This window comes from Photinus pyralis, unplaced genomic scaffold, assembly GCF_008802855.1.
Source record: "Photinus pyralis isolate 1611_PpyrPB1 unplaced genomic scaffold, Ppyr1.3 Ppyr1.4_LG5, whole genome shotgun sequence".
Classification (NCBI taxonomy): Eukaryota; Metazoa; Arthropoda; class Insecta; order Coleoptera; family Lampyridae; genus Photinus; species Photinus pyralis.
In genome coordinates, this window is record NW_022170596.1 from 20,505,136 (window position 1) to 20,524,436 (window position 19,301).

General features: G+C 35.2%; 3 protein-coding genes across 7 annotated transcripts; all 3 read left to right on the forward strand.

The window, feature by feature from the left end:
• Positions 1-2,685: 2,685 nt before the first annotated feature.
• On the forward strand, positions 2,686-4,989 carry LOC116172686 (cytochrome P450 6j1-like). Of its 2 annotated transcripts, none has more exons than XM_031489933.1 (5): positions 2,686-3,116; positions 3,169-4,116; positions 4,163-4,375; positions 4,419-4,649; positions 4,694-4,989. In XM_031489933.1, the coding sequence occupies exons 2-5, from the start codon at positions 3,258-3,260 to the stop codon at positions 4,861-4,863; spliced, it is 1,473 nt and encodes a 490-aa protein (XP_031345793.1). In that variant the 5' UTR covers positions 2,686-3,116; positions 3,169-3,257; the 3' UTR covers positions 4,864-4,989. The 2 variants fall into 2 exon arrangements, with proteins under 2 accessions (XP_031345793.1, XP_031345794.1); XM_031489934.1 differs by having other exon boundaries at positions 2,686-3,105.
• Positions 4,990-6,892: 1,903 nt separating this feature from the next.
• On the forward strand, positions 6,893-8,754 carry LOC116172473 (cytochrome P450 6k1-like). Its single transcript, XM_031489694.1, has 5 exons — positions 6,893-7,012; positions 7,067-7,925; positions 7,969-8,181; positions 8,227-8,478; positions 8,528-8,754. The coding sequence occupies exons 2-5, from the start codon at positions 7,067-7,069 to the stop codon at positions 8,686-8,688; spliced, it is 1,485 nt and encodes a 494-aa protein (XP_031345554.1). The 5' UTR covers positions 6,893-7,012; the 3' UTR covers positions 8,689-8,754.
• Positions 8,755-12,050: 3,296 nt separating this feature from the next.
• On the forward strand, positions 12,051-17,349 carry LOC116172651 (probable cytochrome P450 6a13). Of its 4 annotated transcripts, XM_031489900.1 has the most exons (8): positions 12,051-12,453; positions 12,520-13,377; positions 13,434-13,646; positions 13,692-13,943; positions 13,993-14,088; positions 15,998-16,146; positions 16,202-16,308; positions 17,200-17,349. In XM_031489900.1, exons 2-6 carry the CDS (start codon positions 12,795-12,797, stop codon positions 16,027-16,029), a joined length of 1,176 nt encoding a protein of 391 aa, XP_031345760.1. In that variant the 5' UTR covers positions 12,051-12,453; positions 12,520-12,794; the 3' UTR covers positions 16,030-16,146; positions 16,202-16,308; positions 17,200-17,349. The 4 variants fall into 4 exon arrangements, with proteins under 4 accessions (XP_031345760.1, XP_031345759.1, XP_031345761.1 ...); XM_031489899.1 differs by lacking the exon at positions 17,200-17,349 and having other exon boundaries at positions 16,202-16,604; XM_031489901.1 differs by lacking the exon at positions 17,200-17,349 and having other exon boundaries at positions 13,993-14,083; positions 16,202-16,604.
• Positions 17,350-19,301: the final 1,952 nt, after the last annotated feature.

The following is a 19,301-nucleotide window of genomic DNA, read 5'->3' on the forward strand; positions in this document are numbered from 1 at the left end:
GAGCAAGATCATGCGTGTTATGATGTAAGGGTCTTAGATTTGGATCAGAGGTATGCTTTTCGATTCGAAGTTTTAGAACAATCGATTATCTGCGACAATATACCAGTCTTTAATGGACCATAGATGAATGAATTAGACAGATTGCAGATAACAATATCGGATGTTACAAATTACAATCGCCACTCCGGTGGAGATACTCATAGGCGCAGATGTAGCTGGAAAATTACTAACAGGCAAAAAGTATGATTTAGATTGTGGTCCGGTAGCTGTAGAAACGTATTTGGGTTGGACATTGTTGGGCAAAGTTCCTGTTCTAAACAAGCCAAAAGGCATTACCACAATGTCTGTGACCTCGATTTTATGTAAAGATGTTACCAACACAAAGTTATCGAATTTTGATGTTATCGGCATTGTTGATCATGTTGACAAACAATCTAAAAAAGATTGGAGACATATGTCATTAAATCCTACAGACTTACCATCACGTGGATGCTCACCAAAACAATTGTTGGAACCGCGATGGTGGGAGGGACATAGTTTTGCTGTATAGTCTTCCAGAAAATTGGCCAGAATTTGATTAACTTTCCGCCCTGAATGAACATGAAATTAATGCAGAACGTCGGAAGAAATTAATTGTTTCAATGATCAATTATGAATGTTCCTATTGGTATAATGAACGATTTTCTAAGTATGACGACTTAGTATCTCTTTTTGGTTGAATTCTACGATTTTCATATAACTACCGTAACAGTGAAGATAGACATATGTCTCACGTGTTGTCGGCTGAAGAACGAGAAATCGCTGAAAAATGTCTGTTGAAATTAATTCAAAAAGATTCTTTCGTTGATACAAAACAATTGTCATTTTTATCTCCTTTTGTAGATGCTGAAAGTATTATACGATTGAAGACTAAGATATCACATAGAAATGGTGAACTGGACTTAGTATATAGTGATTGCGGAACAAATTTTATCGGTTCGCGAAACGCATTATCAAAAATTGACTGGTCCACTATTTTAAAGTATAGTGCAATTAATCGCATAACGTGGTATTTTAACCCACCAACCGCCGCGTGGTGGGGCGGATTTTGAGAAGGAATAATAAGAATTTTGAAATCTTTACTTCGGAGAGTACTAGGCACCTACCTGAATTATGAAGAATTGGTATCGGTTTCGTGTGATTGTGAAGCTATAGTTAATTCAAGGCCAATCACATAATATCTATCAGATGATCCATCGGAACTCTATCCATTAACACTAAATTTTTTTCCACAAGAACAACGGGATATTGGTGTACCTGACTTGGATGCAATTGATTCGTCTTCTTTAAATAAGCGGGTTGCATATCGTCAGAAAATTCGAGAAAATCTTCGTCAGCGTTTTAGAACAGAATACTTGGGTCAACTGAAGTTGTCTTCCAAAGGAAAGAAAAATATTCAAGTTCGATTGAATGAAATTGTGCTGATTGGTAATGATCAGGATAAACGAATCGACTGGCCATTAGGAAGAATTACAGAAATAATTCCTGGAAAGGATCGTCAGGTTCGGCTAGTGCGACTTAAAACTGCCAAGGGGATTGTATTACGTCCAATTCAACGACTCTACCCTCTCGAATGTCTTGATTCGATTGAAGAGAACATGGACAACCAAAATTCATCGTCGCCATCAGGTGTACCATCGGATCTTTAGAAAACGAGCATTATGATTCTACTTTAAATGATGCACAAGGTACAAGCAGTGGTAATGAGTCTGCTAATGTACCTAAAGTGAGCAGAAGTGGCCGAATTATTAAACCAGTTTTGCGTTTGTCTTTATAATTTATTGTTCACTAATGGTTTCGTTCCCAAGGTGGGAGAATGTTGTAAATGGTTCATGATTATGTATTTTTTAACAATTATCAAGTGAGTAAAAGTAAGTCAATCATATTTTGAATAATAAAATTCGTATCATTCTTAAGAAAATCAGAAGCCTAAATCTTCCTGAAAGCTATTTTCAACAATATGTTTTTCTACGAAATTCTCTTACTCTAGTAAATTTCCCCTTACTTCTTTAGTTTGTCTTTGTTTGGATGCCCTTTAATTATTTGTGTGTCCCAAGAGTATGAAAGAAATTAACTAATGTTGAAATATAAAAATATAAACATATATTTAAACAGCACACACTTTTCTACTTACTTATACTATTTGTTTTCAGTCTTGCCCACCTAACCTGTGAGGCAATGAGTCGGAATGTTTGATAAACATTTCTTTGATCAATTCTGGATCTTTTATCAAAAGCACTGAAATTCATAGAATGAGTGTTTTGTTGATGAATATAAATGCCTGAACCAGACTGGGGTGGATTTAGTTTGTAGCAGCGAAAGCAAGTTTCCAAATAGTAAAGTTGACTCAGCGTAGGGCACGCCCAAGTCCTTCCAATAACTGTTGGGTTTCTTTATGTCTAAGTACAGACAAATTATAACGCTCACAACAATAATTACTGTCAGTAAATCCATTTAAAACGTAAATAAATACAAATCGGCAATGGGAGTACCTACAGTCTTGTACTTCTAAAATTACCACAGTCGTTCATATTTCAACAACAAATTAATATTGAAATGTATCGCATATATTAAATTTTTTAATCTATGGTATACGTAACAGTAAAATTTTAAAAGGTCGCTCATTAAGTATATCAGTTGACTACTGACCTTATGTTCGTTTTGCCATGAAACGAAGTTGATAAACCCCTTGTTTCAACCTACAATACCACTTAGTTTGTTTCTTTATTTAACTGATATCAGTAAATCATCCCTAATTAGATTATTAGTAAATAAATGCATGCTTCGCGTATTTGCTTTGAATGTAATTTAAGGTATTTGTCTACGTGGATTTACGAGTGTCGTTTGTATTATTTTGCAACTTGAAAAATGGCAAAATGGGAATAATATGCAGACGAATCACACCTATACATCATACAATGAGACTTTACTCCAATTATAAAAATAAGCATTGCGATAACAGTGTACGTTTTTAGATAACCCGAGCAATTGATCAATGTTTCTGCCTCCAAAAATGACCACGTACAATCTATAACTATATTATGCTCCAAAGGACATTTCTTTCAAGTGAGTACATGGTAAATAATTAATTTCTTTTTAAACTTTATTCTATCACAATAATTAATGCAGAGTAAATTCTACGCTGGGAATAATTCAGGAACAAAGGTCAACCACCAAATACGATTTCTCGCTTCTTGGTTCAAAAAGCATAAGTCAATATGATACTGTTGACAATTGCCACTGCACTATTGATCGGCACCTGTGCAATCGTACACTATTTTAAAAATAAGTACAAGTACTGGGAATCGAGAGGTGTGCCATACGACAAACCAACTTTGTTCTTCGGCAGCTTCTGGCGCTTCTTTTTCGAAAGAGATAACTTGAACAAGTACCTGGAGCGAACCGGAAAGAAATATGATTCGCCTTATTTTGGATTCTTTATATTTAACAAGCCGATACTGGTAATCCAGGATATTGAGATAGCGAAAAGGATCTTCGTTAAAGATTTCGTGTCGTTTCCAAACAAGCTATTTTTTCCTGATAAACATTACGATCCAATATTTAATAATTCATTACTAAACTTAAGAGGTGAAGAATGGAGGTATATGAGACGCAAGCTTAGTCCAGTGTTTACAACTGGCAAGATAAAGACCATGTTGGAGATAATTGATGAGTGCTCAGATCGCCTAACGAGGTATTTAGCGAACATTCCAGATGGAGATCTGGAGGTTACTGAGGTAGCGTCCCGGTTTGCAGCGGATGTGATCTCCTTATGTTTGTTTGGTGTAAAATGCGATTGTTATCAAAAGCAAGTACACAACTTTCAATATTATGGCGAAAATATACTTACCATAGGAACTATTGGTGTCATTAAAAATGCGGCGTATATATTCGTACATTTTGCGGTTAAGATTTTTAGATTCAGTTTCTTAAACCCCGAGGCAGTAAAATATTTTCGAGGAGTTTTTACAGATATTTTCAATAAACGCAAGGGGCAGTCTGTTAAGCGCAATGATTTAGTAGACATTTTGCTGGGTTTGAAGCAAAATGATGGATTTAATAGCAGTTTCGTGCTCGGTATGTTCATCTACAAGTAGCGTACACGTTTCATGAATTTCTTTAGACGACACCCAACTACTTGCACAAGCGATTGCCTTTACCTTGGCGGGACAAGAAACGACGTCATCTCTGCTCTCTTTTACGCTCCACGAGTTAAGTCTAAACAACAAAATACAAGATCGATTGAGACAAGAAATTGTTGAAATAAGTAATAGATATGGAAATATCACTTCTAAGGCATTACGAGAAATGAAGTACTTAAGCATGGTTGTTAATGGTACGATCTTTATAATTTTGCAAACATTTCAAGTTCTTATTAGAAACACTACGGAAGTACCCTATCACGACTTTTATTCAACGGGAGGCACATGATGACTACACGATTCCTGAAACAGGACTCCATTTGGAACGGGGAACGAGTATAATTGTACCTTTAAAAAGTCTCCATTACAACCCCAAGTGCTTTCCAAACCCTGAGATTTACGATCCGGAAAGGTTTAGGGAGCAGGATATACCATTGGCCTTTGGTATGGGGCCCAGAGCTTGCATCGGTAAATACTACATTGGCATATTTTATTCTAATGTGTTTTTACAGGAAAAAGGTTTGCTCTGGTAATGATAAAGATGGCACTGACAAATATACTGAAGAATTTTAAAGTGGAAAGAAATGCAGAAACAAGGGAGACAGTAACAATTGACTCACCGCACATTTTTAGACCAGAAAACTGCGTCAATGTAAGATTTACGCAGCTCAGAGAAACGTAGTGATCCACTCAGATGACCTCATCTACAAGTGGTGTCGTTTAAAATTAACTAAAAGAAGTATCGTTTTTGTCGTGAGATTTTGATCTCGTGTATAAATAAATCCCTTGAATACATTTTATATACCAATTTATAGTTTATTAGTGAACCTCAATTCCGGGTACAAAACAGAAAAATTAATGAAAACTTTTATCTAGGTCGTAATTAAGGCTCGATTAAACACAAAACTAACTATTTACAGATGAAAAAAATGAATTCGACATAATTCAATCAAATAAATTGTAAGAAAAATAGGCTCTCAGGGCCAGAAAAAACCACGCAACGCAAGAGATCGACCTGTCGTACCTGCAATTTTCAACAAGCAGATGCAGAAATACCATGCGAATATTGCTTTAAAACTTAACCTCTTGGCTTCAATTATAGCACTCGAATCTCGATTTGGACGGTACTGGGTTCGTTGTATTTGCTGATGTAGAATTTAGCTCTTTGATGATTCAAAAACTGCCTTTAACGGGTACTGGGAAGCAACTGCTTTACTATTAAACATTTACTTCTATCACGACGGCTTTAGCCTCTTAAAGGCGGGGCTTCACCAAATTGGGATATCTCGGCGGCATTTGCGGCCTTGTCGCCAACGCAAAATGCCGCGGTTTCCTTTTGTATTAGGTTATATGGCCCTAAAAATTATTGACAATTACCAACTAATACTTTTGGTACAAATAAACTTGTCCTAGAATTTTACAGTCAACTAATCGCAAATTACAACCAGCTTTTAGCGTAAAAAGTCAATTAAATATACAGACCGTGCGTGTGTCCCATCAAAAAAATCAACTCACACGAACATTTTAGAAAGCTCTAGAGATCTCGGAAAAGCTTAAAAGGTAAGGAACGCGCATATTTTAATGGCCTTTAAAAATTTATTAGAATCTGTTGTTCACTATTTCAAGGACCTTAGTACGTCTTATATATTTTCTAAGGCTCTAGGAATGCGTGTTGAAAACTTCTTGGAGGTATTTTCAAATAGGCTATACCAAAACAGTCTCGCTCTGAAAACTAGAGGAGATATAAAGAAGATATTAGTGTGGAAAGAATTGCAGAATAGTATATTAAGATACAAGTGTATAATCAAGTCTTTAAAGCACGCGCAACGAGTTTAAGGGCACGACGCAAAGCGGAGTGCCTTTAACGTTGCAAGTGCTTTAAAGACCAATTATACACGTGTATCTTATAGTATTTTTTATTATACCTGCAGTATAATTTAAAAATAGGAAATACAATGAAGTCATATTGACGTTATACTCGAATACATGTCTAATTAAGTGGGCTGGGTGTTCGTAATTTCACGATTGCCATGGAAATGTCACTTGACGTTTGCTTATAAAAATCATCGTCTTTGTGAATTAAACGATTTCCGTTGAAAAAGATAATACACTGTCCATTAAATCGATTGTTGTAAAATCTAAACAAACGTTGGTAGGTGTAAAATCCAACTCCAGTAAAGTCTATTATAAAGAATATGAAAAGTTGTTTCCATGGATGAATAGGAAGTTACTTACGAATACAGTCTTAAATGCATCCATAATGCTGGCATATATGAAGGAAATGTCAAAGGTATTTAAATCTTCTATATTTTGGTGCATTCATTCAAAACAATGCTGCGATTAAAAAGTGGAACAGATTTGGAAGCATACCCTAAATTACGCGCGTTTGTGAAAGCTTCAACCAAAGGATAGGTACAAAAGCCAAAGAAATGTTCTGCATTTACAGAAAGCGACCTAAGAGGGTTTTTTATTTCATCCAGATGACAGTTTCAAAAGTCATACTTGAAGTATCGTTACTTAGCAACTTTAAAGCACGTGTGTTTTAAAGGCCCTTTTTCGCACGCATTTGAGTGTATAAAACGGAGATTGTGATTCAGGTATAATAAAAAAATAAATGTAGGTGCTTTCTAAATGGCTGTGGCATTCTGGTATGTCATGGGAATAGTTATAGGGAATTTGGTGCTATAATTTATTCCATCTTATTTGTATTACGCGGCATTTCAAAGGTCACATGAGCTGTGATATTAATAATATTCGATAATACGTTATCAACAATGGTTAGTGAAGAATACGTCAAAACTTTTTAATACCAAATTTATTCACTGCTTAAGGTAATTAAATAATTCCGTTTTCTTTACCTCACCAAAACCAAATTACGTTTTCAGATGATTCTTCTTGCTGTTATAGTCATCGCCTTGGCATGCATTTACGCAGCTGTACGTTATTTTAACAACACGTACAAGTACTGGCAATTAAGAAATGTACCATACGAAGAACCTACAATGTTCTTCGGTAGCTTCCTAAACTTATTTTTCGAAAAAGACAACCTACGGAGATTCCTGGATAGGACTAGCAAAAAATTCGATTCGCCCTACTATGGCTTTTTTATATTTAATAAACCGTTTTTGGTCGTTAAGGATCTTGAAATAGTCAAGCGGATTATGATCAGAGATTTTGCGTCGTTTCCAAACAAATTGTTTTTGGATGATAAGGAGTGCGACCCGGTGTTTAACAACTCCTTGTTTGGCACTAGAGATCAGGAGTGGAGGTCGTTGAGACACCGACTGAGTCCAGTTTTTACATCTGGAAAGCTAAAGGGAATGCTATCGTTAATCGCCGAATGCGGGGAGAGGTTGGAAAGTCATTTAGACAAAATTTCCAATGAAAGTGTAGAAGTCACCGATGTACTGTCAAGATATTCAACGGAAGTAATATCTTCGTGTGCGTTTGGAGTTAAGTGCGATTGTTTCCAAAAGGAAGTTAGTGAATTTCAGCGTTACGGAGAAGACATATTTCCCAAAGGCGCAATTGGATTAATTAAAAATATTTCGTACATATTCGTACACTCTATTGCCAGATTCTTTAAACTTAGCTTTCTGAACCAGAATGGAGTGAAATATTTTCGCAAAGTCTTTAAGAAGGTTCTGAGCCAACGGATGACCCAAAGTACCAGGCGTAACGACTTTGTTGACCTTCTACTTGACTTGAAAAGCCAAGAGGAAAACGACGAAAGCTTCGGATTAGGTAAAAAAACCACAATTTTTTCTGTCTACATTATACTGCTTAGATGATGAGCGAATGCTGGCACAAGCGATACCATTCTTCGCGGCTGGGCACGAAACGACAACGGCCATAGTTTCCTTTGTACTTCACGAATTAAGCCTAAATAGCGCAATACAGGATCGCCTAAGACAAGAAATTCAAAGTGTAGTTAATAACCATGGAGAAATCAGTTATCAGGCATTGGAAGACATGAAATACTTAAAAATGGTTATTTTAGGTATAATTTTTATCGTTTCTTGGCCACTTGCTTACTTGCTTTTAGAAACACTCCGAAAGTACCCTATTATCAGTTTTATTCAACGACAGTCGCTCCATCAGTATACAATTCCCGAAACTGGACTGCAACTGGAACGTGGTACCGGGATTATCGTTCCAATTAGAGGTTTCCATCACAATCCCATGTACTTTCCGGATCCTGAGGTATACGACCCGGAAAGATTTAGTGACGATAATAAACAGCAGCGAGATTCCAACCTAATTTTGGCATTTGGTATTGGGCCCAGGAATTGTCTAGGTAAAGGTTAAATTTTCAGCATATCCTTCAGATTGTTTAACACTTGTAGGAAAGAGATTTGCTTGGATAACAATGAAGATGGCGATGGTGTATATTTTGAGAAACTTTAAAGTGGAGAAGAACTCACAAACAGCAGAAGTATTAAGTATTATTTCACCGCATGTTTCTCGTTCTCCCAGTGGCGTTAATCTAACTTTTAAGCGTTTGTAGTTTGTCTAATATGTTGTTTTGGTAAAAAAAAGTCTTAAAATATTAAATATAGGCGTGATCAGATTATTTATTTTTTCCATATATAAGTGCACAATCAGAGAGTATTTATCAGCAGAGTAAAGCTACTACTAACCAACTGCAACACCGTTACCTACTAGTAGAGTATGATACGCTAATAATAAGTAATAACAGAAAGCTTGCCCTATTGAAGTGAATGATTGACTATCGCCAAGAAAGTTCCAGATTTTAATCTGGGTTACCTACCATTTTATTGTTAATTTCATTTTCTCTTCAAGGTTTAATAAGAAACGTACAAGTTCATTTGTTTGATTTTGATGTAGGATATCTAAATTAATCACCGAGAAGAAAAAAATCTCTATCAAATGAGCCTAATGAAAAGATGCACAGCCATTCAAAAAAATGCAATTGTTTTTCGTTACTCATTTGTTTTCTAAAATAAAAACAACTGAATGCTGCCTTAATATGGGAAATAAAATGTTAAACAATTTTCCTACCTTTGTATACATTCGATATTTACTATATTCCATACATAATGGGCATCCTGTATGTTCTGGTCTGTAGAGTCCAAAACGACCAACATTTTCAGGATTGGACATCACAAGTTATGGGCCAGAAACCAATCTCGAAAATAATTCAAAGTACTATTGCTACAACCTTTTGAGTTTTGATGTGGTTATCCAATCTGGAAAATGCTGGTCGTTTTGGATTTTACAAGTCAAAATCAATAAGCATTTTCATAAATCATACATGAAGATCACCCCCAAATACGTTCCCTCGTGGCATTTTAGCGAAAACCGCAATCCACTCCAGGTGACCAGAGTATTCACTTTTTGATGCGTCAACGTGTAGATAAAGGTAATGTACGCACGCGGTCAGGTGGCCCAATATATTTGTGTTTATGAACACTGTAGTTATACAATTCCGTATGATAAGTAATTCATTGGCGAATGAATCGGCAATACGTGCGGTTGTATGTGATCTGTTTTAGGAAATGTGTCCGTATCACGTGTAAAGGGTGAGTTTTATTTTTATGAAAGATCAGATGACGCATCAAAGACTTTTTTGATTATAATATCACATGGCATCAAGAGGTGGATTAAGTTAGCACACCTCAATTTGTTACATCGCCAAAATATTGTGCTCATTTTGTTCTAATGTGTGCGCCAATCCCCAAATGTTGTGCGCTTCTCGTTTACAAGAAAATCAAAATTTCCCGTGGGTGGTACTGAAACACCATCATTCTCGTATCACATAACCTAATACTAATGCCAACATTGAGATTTTGGGCGTCTTTCCTTTCGGAGTAATTAAAATGTTCTAAAGGGGTTGCCAACCTAACGCAACGCCCCTCACAATCGGAGTGACTTGCAACCTACGTCACAGTTTTGTGCCTATTTTGCGGGTCCTCCGTTTCAGAGAAAATCAAAATGTTCAGTTGGGAGACCATAGTTTGGCGTTTTTATGGTTCACAGGTTTCTGTGTCCGTCTTGACGTTTAATAGGTTAGGGCTCCGTCAGGATTATCCAGAATCATACCATTCGAGTCGAGAAACGCTGAATTTGCAATATTAAACATCCGTCAGCATTTAATGAATGTACTTTTGGTGTTTTTGATTAGTTAAAGATGGTTAATAGAATTAGTTAGCGCCATTTTGTGGGTGTTCTTGCAAATTGAAAAGATCAGTAGGGGTTACAGGAGGAGATATTTAGAAGCGTTTGGTTTTGAGCCGCTGTAGAGAGCTCAGGTCCGAGATTCGGTTTGAGCCACGAGAACCTCATGTAAGCCGTCCAGAAAAATATGTTTGTCGGTCAATTTTTAGGCATTATTTTAGCACGTGAGAATTGCGCAAAGTTCCCTGTCGAAAAAAGGAAATTTCCGGAAGCAGATTAATTAAAGGTCGATTTAATCTAACCAAAAAGATGTTTCGTTAACCAAGTGCTTTAAAATCGTTCAAGATAAATAACGTATAAAAGCGAAACTGTGACAAAACGAGCGAATGTTTACCGACGAAAAAAAAGTTAGCTAGTTAGCAGTTGATTTAGTCAGTTTAAATGAGAATTTCCTTGGAAATTAGTCCAATTATGTCAACCATAAGGTGTACATTCTTATTGAAAAATTACCATAATTCTTATTGTTCAGCAAAATTCAAAAAGCCGTGTTCAAAAAAGAACGTGGCTGCGATATAGGGGTAGGTTAACTTAAGAAATTCATCATATACATAACAAATATTTGACCGTTTATAGAAACGAATCTATTTTCTTCATTTTAAATCGGTTTGTTGTCCATATCTTTGAATTTTCCCCGTAGCAATAATGCTTCACACTTTTATTCTAAATACATAAACCCCCCCCTCCTCGGTGGTAACACATTTAGTGACGCATGACGATATCACACTCGCTTTTCCCTGTTACTAAGAGTGGATCCTTTTTGGTGCGCCACATCGTATATCAGTGTAATGTACTCTGATTGTTAAGTGACCTGCCCCTATTTATCTATACTGCAGTTATAAAATTATGTAATTCATTTATTTGCGAAATATTGGATGGTGTATCGAGAAGGTTTCACCCTTATCTTGTAAGCAAATAAATCTATTACTCAATACTTACTTTTGGAGGAGTAGGATAGTGGATTGTTTTAATAAATTTTATTAGTTTCATAAACGGGTAAGGAAACACGATCGTGTCTCACGATTTCGTTAAACAGGAAGGTGCCAAATAAATATTCTTGAACTACGAAAATATCCCAACGATCGTATACTGTTTACACGGTAAAATGTGGTGTACTGTTGTAATGTGCGTTTCCCTTTTTACCACAAGGTAAATCTTAAGGGAGGTATCACTATTTTTAAATATTGTTAAAATATCTTCTTTTTTGCCTGGTAAACTTTGTAGTGGGTAGTGTATGTTCGTAGCTTCTTGCGTTTTACGAATAAATAGCACTATTTCTTATTAAAACATAGTGATATTTACATTTTCAAATCAGAAAATAGGCTGTATCAAATGACACAAGAAGTAACAATTATTTCCATAAGAAAAAACAAATGACGGTTTACCCGAGACGAAACGTCAGACTTAAAATTTAAAACTAGCATCTTGTAGAGGGAAAAAAGTGGCCATAATAATGTGTCATTTATTTTGAAATATCTTTTTTAATAACCTCGGTAAAAAATAAAAACGATTTTGCAAAATTCCGTTTTTTCCGGATATCTCCGGAAGTAGTCTGAATTTTTTCAGTTTCAAAACGGCATTTTGTTAAGCATTAAAATACGTAACTTTGCCAAATTTTAACCACCTACCTATCTCTTACAGTTTCCGAGATCTCCATCCCTCACCACACCAAAACATGAGCTGTCGTTAAGTTTTTACCGTATTTTCCTAAAAGTGAAAAAATGCTATTCACTTCTACACGAATGAATGTGTGTTGAAAACTTCTAGGAGGTATTTCCAAATAGGCTATAGCAAAACAGTCTGGCTCTGGAAACCATCAGAGGAAATAAAAGGAGATACAATTAATGTGAAAAGAATTGCAGAGGAATAAATGTAGGTGTTTTTTAAATGGCTGTGGAATTCTGGTATTTACACAAAAACATGTCTAGAGGGAATTCGGTGCCATCTTATTTGTATTAGGCGACATTTCAAAGGTCACATGAGCGGTATATTTTTAATATACGATAATACGTTATCAACACTGGCTAGTGAAGAATACGTCAAAACTTGTTAATACCCAATCTATTCACTGCTTAAGGTAATTAAATAATTCCGTTTTCTTATATAAAGCCTTTACCTGACGACAACTAATTTACGTTTTCAGATGATTCTTCTTGCTGTTATAGTTATCGCCTTGGCATGCATTTACGCAGCCGTCCGTTATTTTAACAGCACGTACAAGTACTGGCAATCCCGAAACGTACCGTACGAAGAGCCGACAATGTTCTTTGGTAGCTTCCTAAACTTGTTTTTTGAAAAAGACAACCTACGGAGATTCCTGGATAGGACTAGCAAAAATTCGATTCGCCCTACTATGGGTTTTTTATATTTAATAAACCGTTTTTGGTCGTTAAGGATCTTGAAATAGTCAAGCGGATTATGATCAGGGATTTTTCGTCGTTTCCAAACAAATTGTTTTTGGATGATAAGGAGTGCGACCCGGTGTTTAACAACTCCTTGTTTGGCACTAGAGATCAGGAGTGGAGGTCGTTGAGATACCGACTCAGTCCAGTTTTTACTACTGGAAAGCTAAAGGGAATGCTGCCGTTAATCGGCGAATGCGGAGAGAGATTGGAAAGACATTTAGAAAAAATTTCCAATGAAAATGTAGAAGTCACCGATGTACTGTCAAGATATTCGACGGAAGTAATATCTTCGTGTGCGTTTGGTGTTAAGTGCGATTGTTTTCAAAAGAAAGTTAGCGAGTTTCAGCATTACGGAAAAAAAATATTTCCCAAAGACACAATTGGATTAATAAAAAATATTTCGTACATATTCGTACATTCTGTTGCCAAGTTCTTTAAATTTAGCTTGCTGAACCAGAGTGGAGTGAAATATTTTCGCAAAGTATTTAAGGAGGTTCTGAACCAACGAATGACCCAAAGTACCAGGCGTAACGACTTTGTTGACCTTTTACTTGACTTGAAACGCCAAGAGGAAAAACACGAAATCTTCGGATTAGGTAATAACTAATAAGTATGCAAACCACAAATTCTTCGATCTGCATCTACTGCTTAGATGACGAGCGAATGCTGGCACAAGCGATACCATTCTTCGCGGCTGGACTCGAAACGACAGCGACCATAGTTTCCTTTGCACTTCACGAACTAAGCCTAAATAGCGCAATACAAGATCGCCTAAGACAAGAAATTCAAAGTGTAGTTAATAACTATGAAGTAATCAGTTATCAGGCATTGGAAGAAATGAAGTACTTAAAAATGGTGATTTTAGGTATAATTTTTACCATTTTTTGAACATTTGCTTACTTATTTCTAGAAACATTACGAAAGTACCCAATTCTCAGTTTTATTCAACGAGAATCGCTCCATCACTATACAATTCCCGAAACTGGACTGCAACTGGAACGTGGTACCGGGATTATAGTTCCAATTAGAGGTTTCCATCACAATCCCATGTACTTCCCGGATCCTGAGGTATACGACCCGGAAAGATTTAGTGACGAGAATAAACAGCAGCGAGACTCTAACCTAATTTTGGCATTTGGTATTGGACCCAGGAATTGTATAGGTAAACGTTAAAACTTGCAGCATATCCTTCAGATTGTTAAAACTCGTAGGAAAGAGATTTGCTTGGACGACAATGATGATCGCGATGGTGTATATTTTGAGAAACTTTAAAGTGGAGAGGAACTCGCAAACAGTAGAAGTGTTAAGTATTATTTCACCGCATGTTTCTCGTTCTCCCAGTGGCGTTAATCTAACTTTTAAGCGTTTGTAGTTTCTCTAATATATTATTATTTTGGTAAAATATTAAAAAATATTATTAAATATAAAATGTGTTTAAACGGCGTGACCAAATTATTTATTTTTTTCCAAATATTATAACAATGTAAATTAGTATTAGTATTAGTAGTGTCGAAAAAAATTCTACATCGATCAATTATTATATTCCCTATACCCATCTGTTATGCTTTTCGGTTTATTTAAGATTTTCTAAAATTGTGACCGTCATATGCATAATTTTCTTAAGAGGCCTTTAAATAAACGCGTTAGTAGATGTCATTGTACCATCTTTGGAAACATTACTTGGGCAAAATTGCTGGTTTCAACTTGACGGAGCGCCCGCTCATTCTACCCATGATGCTTGAAATAATTATGTCTTTGAACATTTTTAAAAAACACAGTTTTACACCAGTTGTTTCTCGTGAATAACTGGATGTTAGGGTGAGAATAGCTTTTAACGGAATTGAGTAGGAATTCGAGAGGCGGCTACTAACGGAGTTCCTCAGAGGATGCTATTATGCATTGAAAAACACGGTGGGCACGTAGCATCAAAACCTCAATTGAGGTTTGTTTTTTATTTCGATATTTGTTATTGTTACCTATTTCTGTTTATTGTGCAATCTTTATTTAACTTTTAAATTAAAGTAAATAGGATTCTTTTCATATTTATAGTGATATAAACTACCATGAACGACGAATAATAACAATTATTGACCATTACTTTTAAAACACCCTGTAGAAGGATACTTATAATATAAATTATTCTCACGTATCATGTAGCCAGTATTGCTGATTTTGGACTTTTTGCAATTCAAGTCAACGGAGTCATAGGTATAGGACCCTTAAAAGCAGCCAAACGTCAAAAATTTTGAAAAATCTGGAATAACTTGAAAACGTTTAATGCTTAGTACAGGTATATGTGATATCAAACGACGCACATTTTCTTTTAGATTTCAAAAATGCAATAAGATACAGGGTGTTCTATGTAAAATAAGAAAGTTGCTGTCCACACACGGTAAAACAGGAAGTGAAACCATCATGATAATAATTGCGTTCGATAGGTCATGAAAAACTATGTTGGTATGCAAATTTTCAGATATAATATAAATTATTAATGGGAATCCGAATACTTCTAGGTAACGGTTTGCGTGGAACAGTCTGTATGGTAGCTGTTGTTCTAACACGTTTACCTTAATTATCCCAACTTTGTCTCACAAATATGAACAGCCGATTTTTGTGCATGGAGCTTTTTGTGTCGTCGAGACCCGGAAACCTTTGCTGTTTAGAGTGTTTTTTAATCTCTGGATCATAAGGATCATCCATATTGATAATGCATGTCAAAAACTTTGTGGAATCTTCAATACGACGGGACATTTCATTTGACAGTTTCTGATCAACGTTTAAGTATTTCATTTTATTCATTCCCGGTAACCCTTTGAAAAAATAAATACACAATAACTGACCGAAAGTTGTCAAAACCTAGCTTCTTTTTGGGCACGCCGTTTTCGAAAACTCATGCCACAATTTAACGTATGAATACCAAACTTTGAGAGCTTGTAACAGGCGGTCTTTTAGGCTTTACAGATTTTTTTTTAATTCTACAAATTATTTATTATATTTTCAATTTAAAAGAGCACCTACATGCATGGGTGATTTACAAGTACCTAACTATAAACTTTCGAGCTATGTTTTAGGTATTTTAAAAAACGAAAGCCTAAGAGACGAAAATAATGATCACATTAGATCCCCTTTTTTTGATATCGTTCTTTTTCTTCCATACCTACCCCCCTATCAAAATATACCAATATATGATTTTTTTAATCCGGTTTCACTTTTTAGACCGTGTTGAGAGGTACCTACCTAATCGCTAGCCATCCAAAACGACGACACTATTCCAAAACCGATGCGAAGACTAAATATTCTTGCCAATTGGAGAAAGGTTGCTCGACAAATCCCGAAATTGACGGCGAAGCACAACATACATTTAGGTAGGATAATGAAACACTGCGTACACACGTTTATTAAAAAAACTTATTATTGTAGGTGTGAGCAGTATTGCACCACATCGAATTCGGCGCTGTCGTCATCTACCTTCAGAGTGGCCACTAGGAACACTATTAGCTGGACGATATGGATGAAGAAAATGAAAAGTAAAAGTAAAATGCTTGATGACAATAAAAAAGGCGTCTCACTAGTCACTTCTGAGGACTAAGATCGCCGGCAATTTTTTTTACATCTTTTATGTTTGGGATCATAGGAACCAAAACAAAATTGTCGTCAAAAGATACGTATTTATTTATTTTTCAAGTAGCCACAAAAAACTGTGTTGCAAAAAGAACCATTTCGCGTGATTTGAGTACACATTTCAAGTGCAATTTCGCGTGGCAAAACCGAGAAACATGGGTGAAACCGATAAAAGGTTAAAAATAAGAAAGAAAAAAAAATGTATAGGTATTTTAAAATTTAAATTCAAAAGTTTTGTTTTGGAAATAATTTTTGAATTCAAAAGTTTCTTGAAATATTTCTTCAATTCAAAAAAGTTTTTTGAAATGTTTTTCGAATTCAAAAGTTTTTTGAAATTCAGTCAAAAAAGTTTTTTAAAATATTTTTTTAATTCAAAAGTTTTTTGAAATCATTTTTGAATTCAACAAATTTTTGAAATATAGGTTTTTTGATTTGCTATTTTTAATTCAAAAGAGCCCTGGAAATAATTTTTGAAATCTCAAAAAAGTTTTTGAAATATTTAATTTGTTAGTGGTTTTTTATAACGAATTTTTCAAAAAGATCATTTAAAAAATTCAAAAAGTACTATAAAAATTCAATTCAAATAATATTTTTAAAATTATCAAATCATTCTCGATTTCTTCACACGAACATTTAAGGCATTGATTTTCACCGGCGACACTGGAAAACCACGTTCCTTATACCCACTTAATTCCACTAATCTGCAGGGATTGTGTGCTAATAGCGTTTATACACACACGACGGAAACTACTTGTAATCATAGTTGATTGGACCCACAACTGACTTTTAATTTCCAGACAAATGGCCGTGGTTTCCTTACTGCATCTGCGCTTGTAGCCTCCCGCAGAGAATAAATAATAGGATGACCCTAAAACAATAAATATGTACTGTTACATACTGAATAATTGTGATTAAAGATGTACGACAGTTTTTTTAATAAACTTACCACCAGAACTGTATTTATTCGACGTAACAAGGACATAAACAAATTTTGTTGTGCAGGCCGATATCCCAAAACTAACCTTCCAGTCCTGTAAAAAAGTGATATAATTTAAGTGAAGCTGAAGAGGTAACTATACAGTGTGATCCATTACGTCTGCAACAAATTTTTCTATATTAAATGATAATGAAGTGAGTATATTTAGTGAAACAAGATAGTAAAACATTTCACTCATTCAAGTACCTACCAATTACCGATTACTAATTAAATTGGAATGGGTTCAAAACAAAATAGTACCGGACATGTCAAAAAATATATGGTTTACTTACCATAATTTCTAAGTATAGTAAAATGTTATTGAGAAAAGTTCAGAATGCGAGAAGTTTTTTAATTTTGTTTGTCCATGTCACGATATCGATAGCTTTGTTTAAAAACGTCTGAACGAATTGGTACACTTGTTTTTAACGATATGAAAGGTGACTATTGTTTTTCAGCCCCGTAGTTATAAAAATTATGGATGCGTAAATCCAAAACGATTCGTACAAAACGATTCGTACTTTTTCGATTACTCCTCTCAATCAAAAGTTATGGACAATACCACAGGTTGCAACGTAGCAGATACGGAGCAAACTATTATAGTCCCTGCTTTTTAAATAAACTGCCTACAGACATAACAAAGCTCCCATACAGGATTTTTAAACACAATTTGAAAAAGTTTCTATTGAGAAAAAGCTATCGTTGGCCTTCGGCCGATTTTCTGGAGTAAATTATACACGTCTAAGGCCTGTAGAATCCATAATTTCAAACAGTTCCAAGATTGAGCTACTAGTTCAAAAGTTACAGCCCTTTGAATTTTCTTTCTGAATTGGTTTCTAGTCTATAACTTTTTATTGAGAGGTCTGATCGAAAAAGTACGAATTGTTTTGGATTCTACGCCCCAAAATTAATAAGAAAAAGTGTTTTCCCGAGAAATTTTGGTGCAGTTGATTTTTGGTAAAAAAGGAAGGGGTAATACACTGCCTTTTTTTGATGCTCGAAGAAAAAATTGTCTCAGATCGACTCGGAAAAAAAATTTTCTTATAGAATGTGGCCTGTAGAATCCATAATTTCAAACAGTTCCAAGATTGGGCTACTAGTTCAAAAGTTACAGCCCTTTGAATTTTCTTTCGAAATTGGTTTCTAGTCTATAACTTTTGATTGAGAAGTCTGATCGAAAAAGTACGAATTGTTTTGGATTCTACGCACCAAAATTAATAAGAAAAAGTGTTTTCCCGAGAAATTTTGGTGCAGTCGATTTTTGGTAAAAAAGGAAGGTTATACACTGCCTTTTTTTGAGCCCCGAAAAAAAAATTGTCTCAGATCGACCCGGAAAAAAATTTTCTTATAGAATGTGGCCTGTAGAATCCATAATTTCAAACAGTTCCAAGATTGGGCTACTAGTTCAAAAGTTACAGCCCTTTGAATTTTTTTCGAAATTGGTTTCTAGTCTATAACTTTTGATTGAGAAGTCTGATCGAAAAAGTACGAATTGTTTGGATTCTACGCACCAAAATTAATAAGAAAAAGTGTTTTCCCGAGAAATTTTGGTGTAGTCGATTTTTGGTAAAAAAGGAAGGTTATACACTGCCTTTTTTTGAGGCCCCGAAAAAAAATTGTCTCAGATCGACCCGGAAAAAAATTTTCTTATAGAATGTGGCCTGTAGAATCCATAATTTCAAACAGTTCCAAGATTGGGCTACTAGTTCAAAAGTTACAGCCCTTTGAATTTTCTTTCGAAATTGGTTTCTAGTCTATAACTTTTGATTGAGAAGTCTGATCGAAAAAGTACGAATTGTTTTGGATTCTACGCACCAAAATTAATGAGAAAAAGTGTTTTCCCGAGAAATTTTGGTGCAGTCGATTTTTGGTAAAAAAGGAAGGTTATACACTGCCTTTTTTTGAGGCTCCAAAAGAAAATTG

Coding starts and splice junctions, on each gene's coding strand:
- LOC116172686 (XM_031489933.1), top strand. CDS start 3,258: ATGATACTGTTGACAATTGCCACTGCACTATTGATCGGCACCTGTGCA. Junction 4,117..4,162: donor TAATAGCAGTTTCGTGCTCG/GTATGTTCATCT, acceptor GAATTTCTTTAG/ACGACACCCAACTACTTGCA. Junction 4,650..4,693: donor GGGGCCCAGAGCTTGCATCG/GTAAATACTACA, acceptor GTGTTTTTACAG/GAAAAAGGTTTGCTCTGGTA.
- LOC116172473 (XM_031489694.1), top strand. CDS start 7,067: ATGATTCTTCTTGCTGTTATAGTCATCGCCTTGGCATGCATTTACGCA. Junction 8,182..8,226: donor CTTAAAAATGGTTATTTTAG/GTATAATTTTTA, acceptor ACTTGCTTTTAG/AAACACTCCGAAAGTACCCT. Junction 8,479..8,527: donor TGGGCCCAGGAATTGTCTAG/GTAAAGGTTAAA, acceptor TAACACTTGTAG/GAAAGAGATTTGCTTGGATA.
- LOC116172651 (XM_031489898.1), top strand. CDS start 12,795: ATGATCAGGGATTTTTCGTCGTTTCCAAACAAATTGTTTTTGGATGAT. Junction 13,378..13,433: donor ACACGAAATCTTCGGATTAG/GTAATAACTAAT, acceptor TCTACTGCTTAG/ATGACGAGCGAATGCTGGCA. Junction 13,647..13,691: donor CTTAAAAATGGTGATTTTAG/GTATAATTTTTA, acceptor ACTTATTTCTAG/AAACATTACGAAAGTACCCA.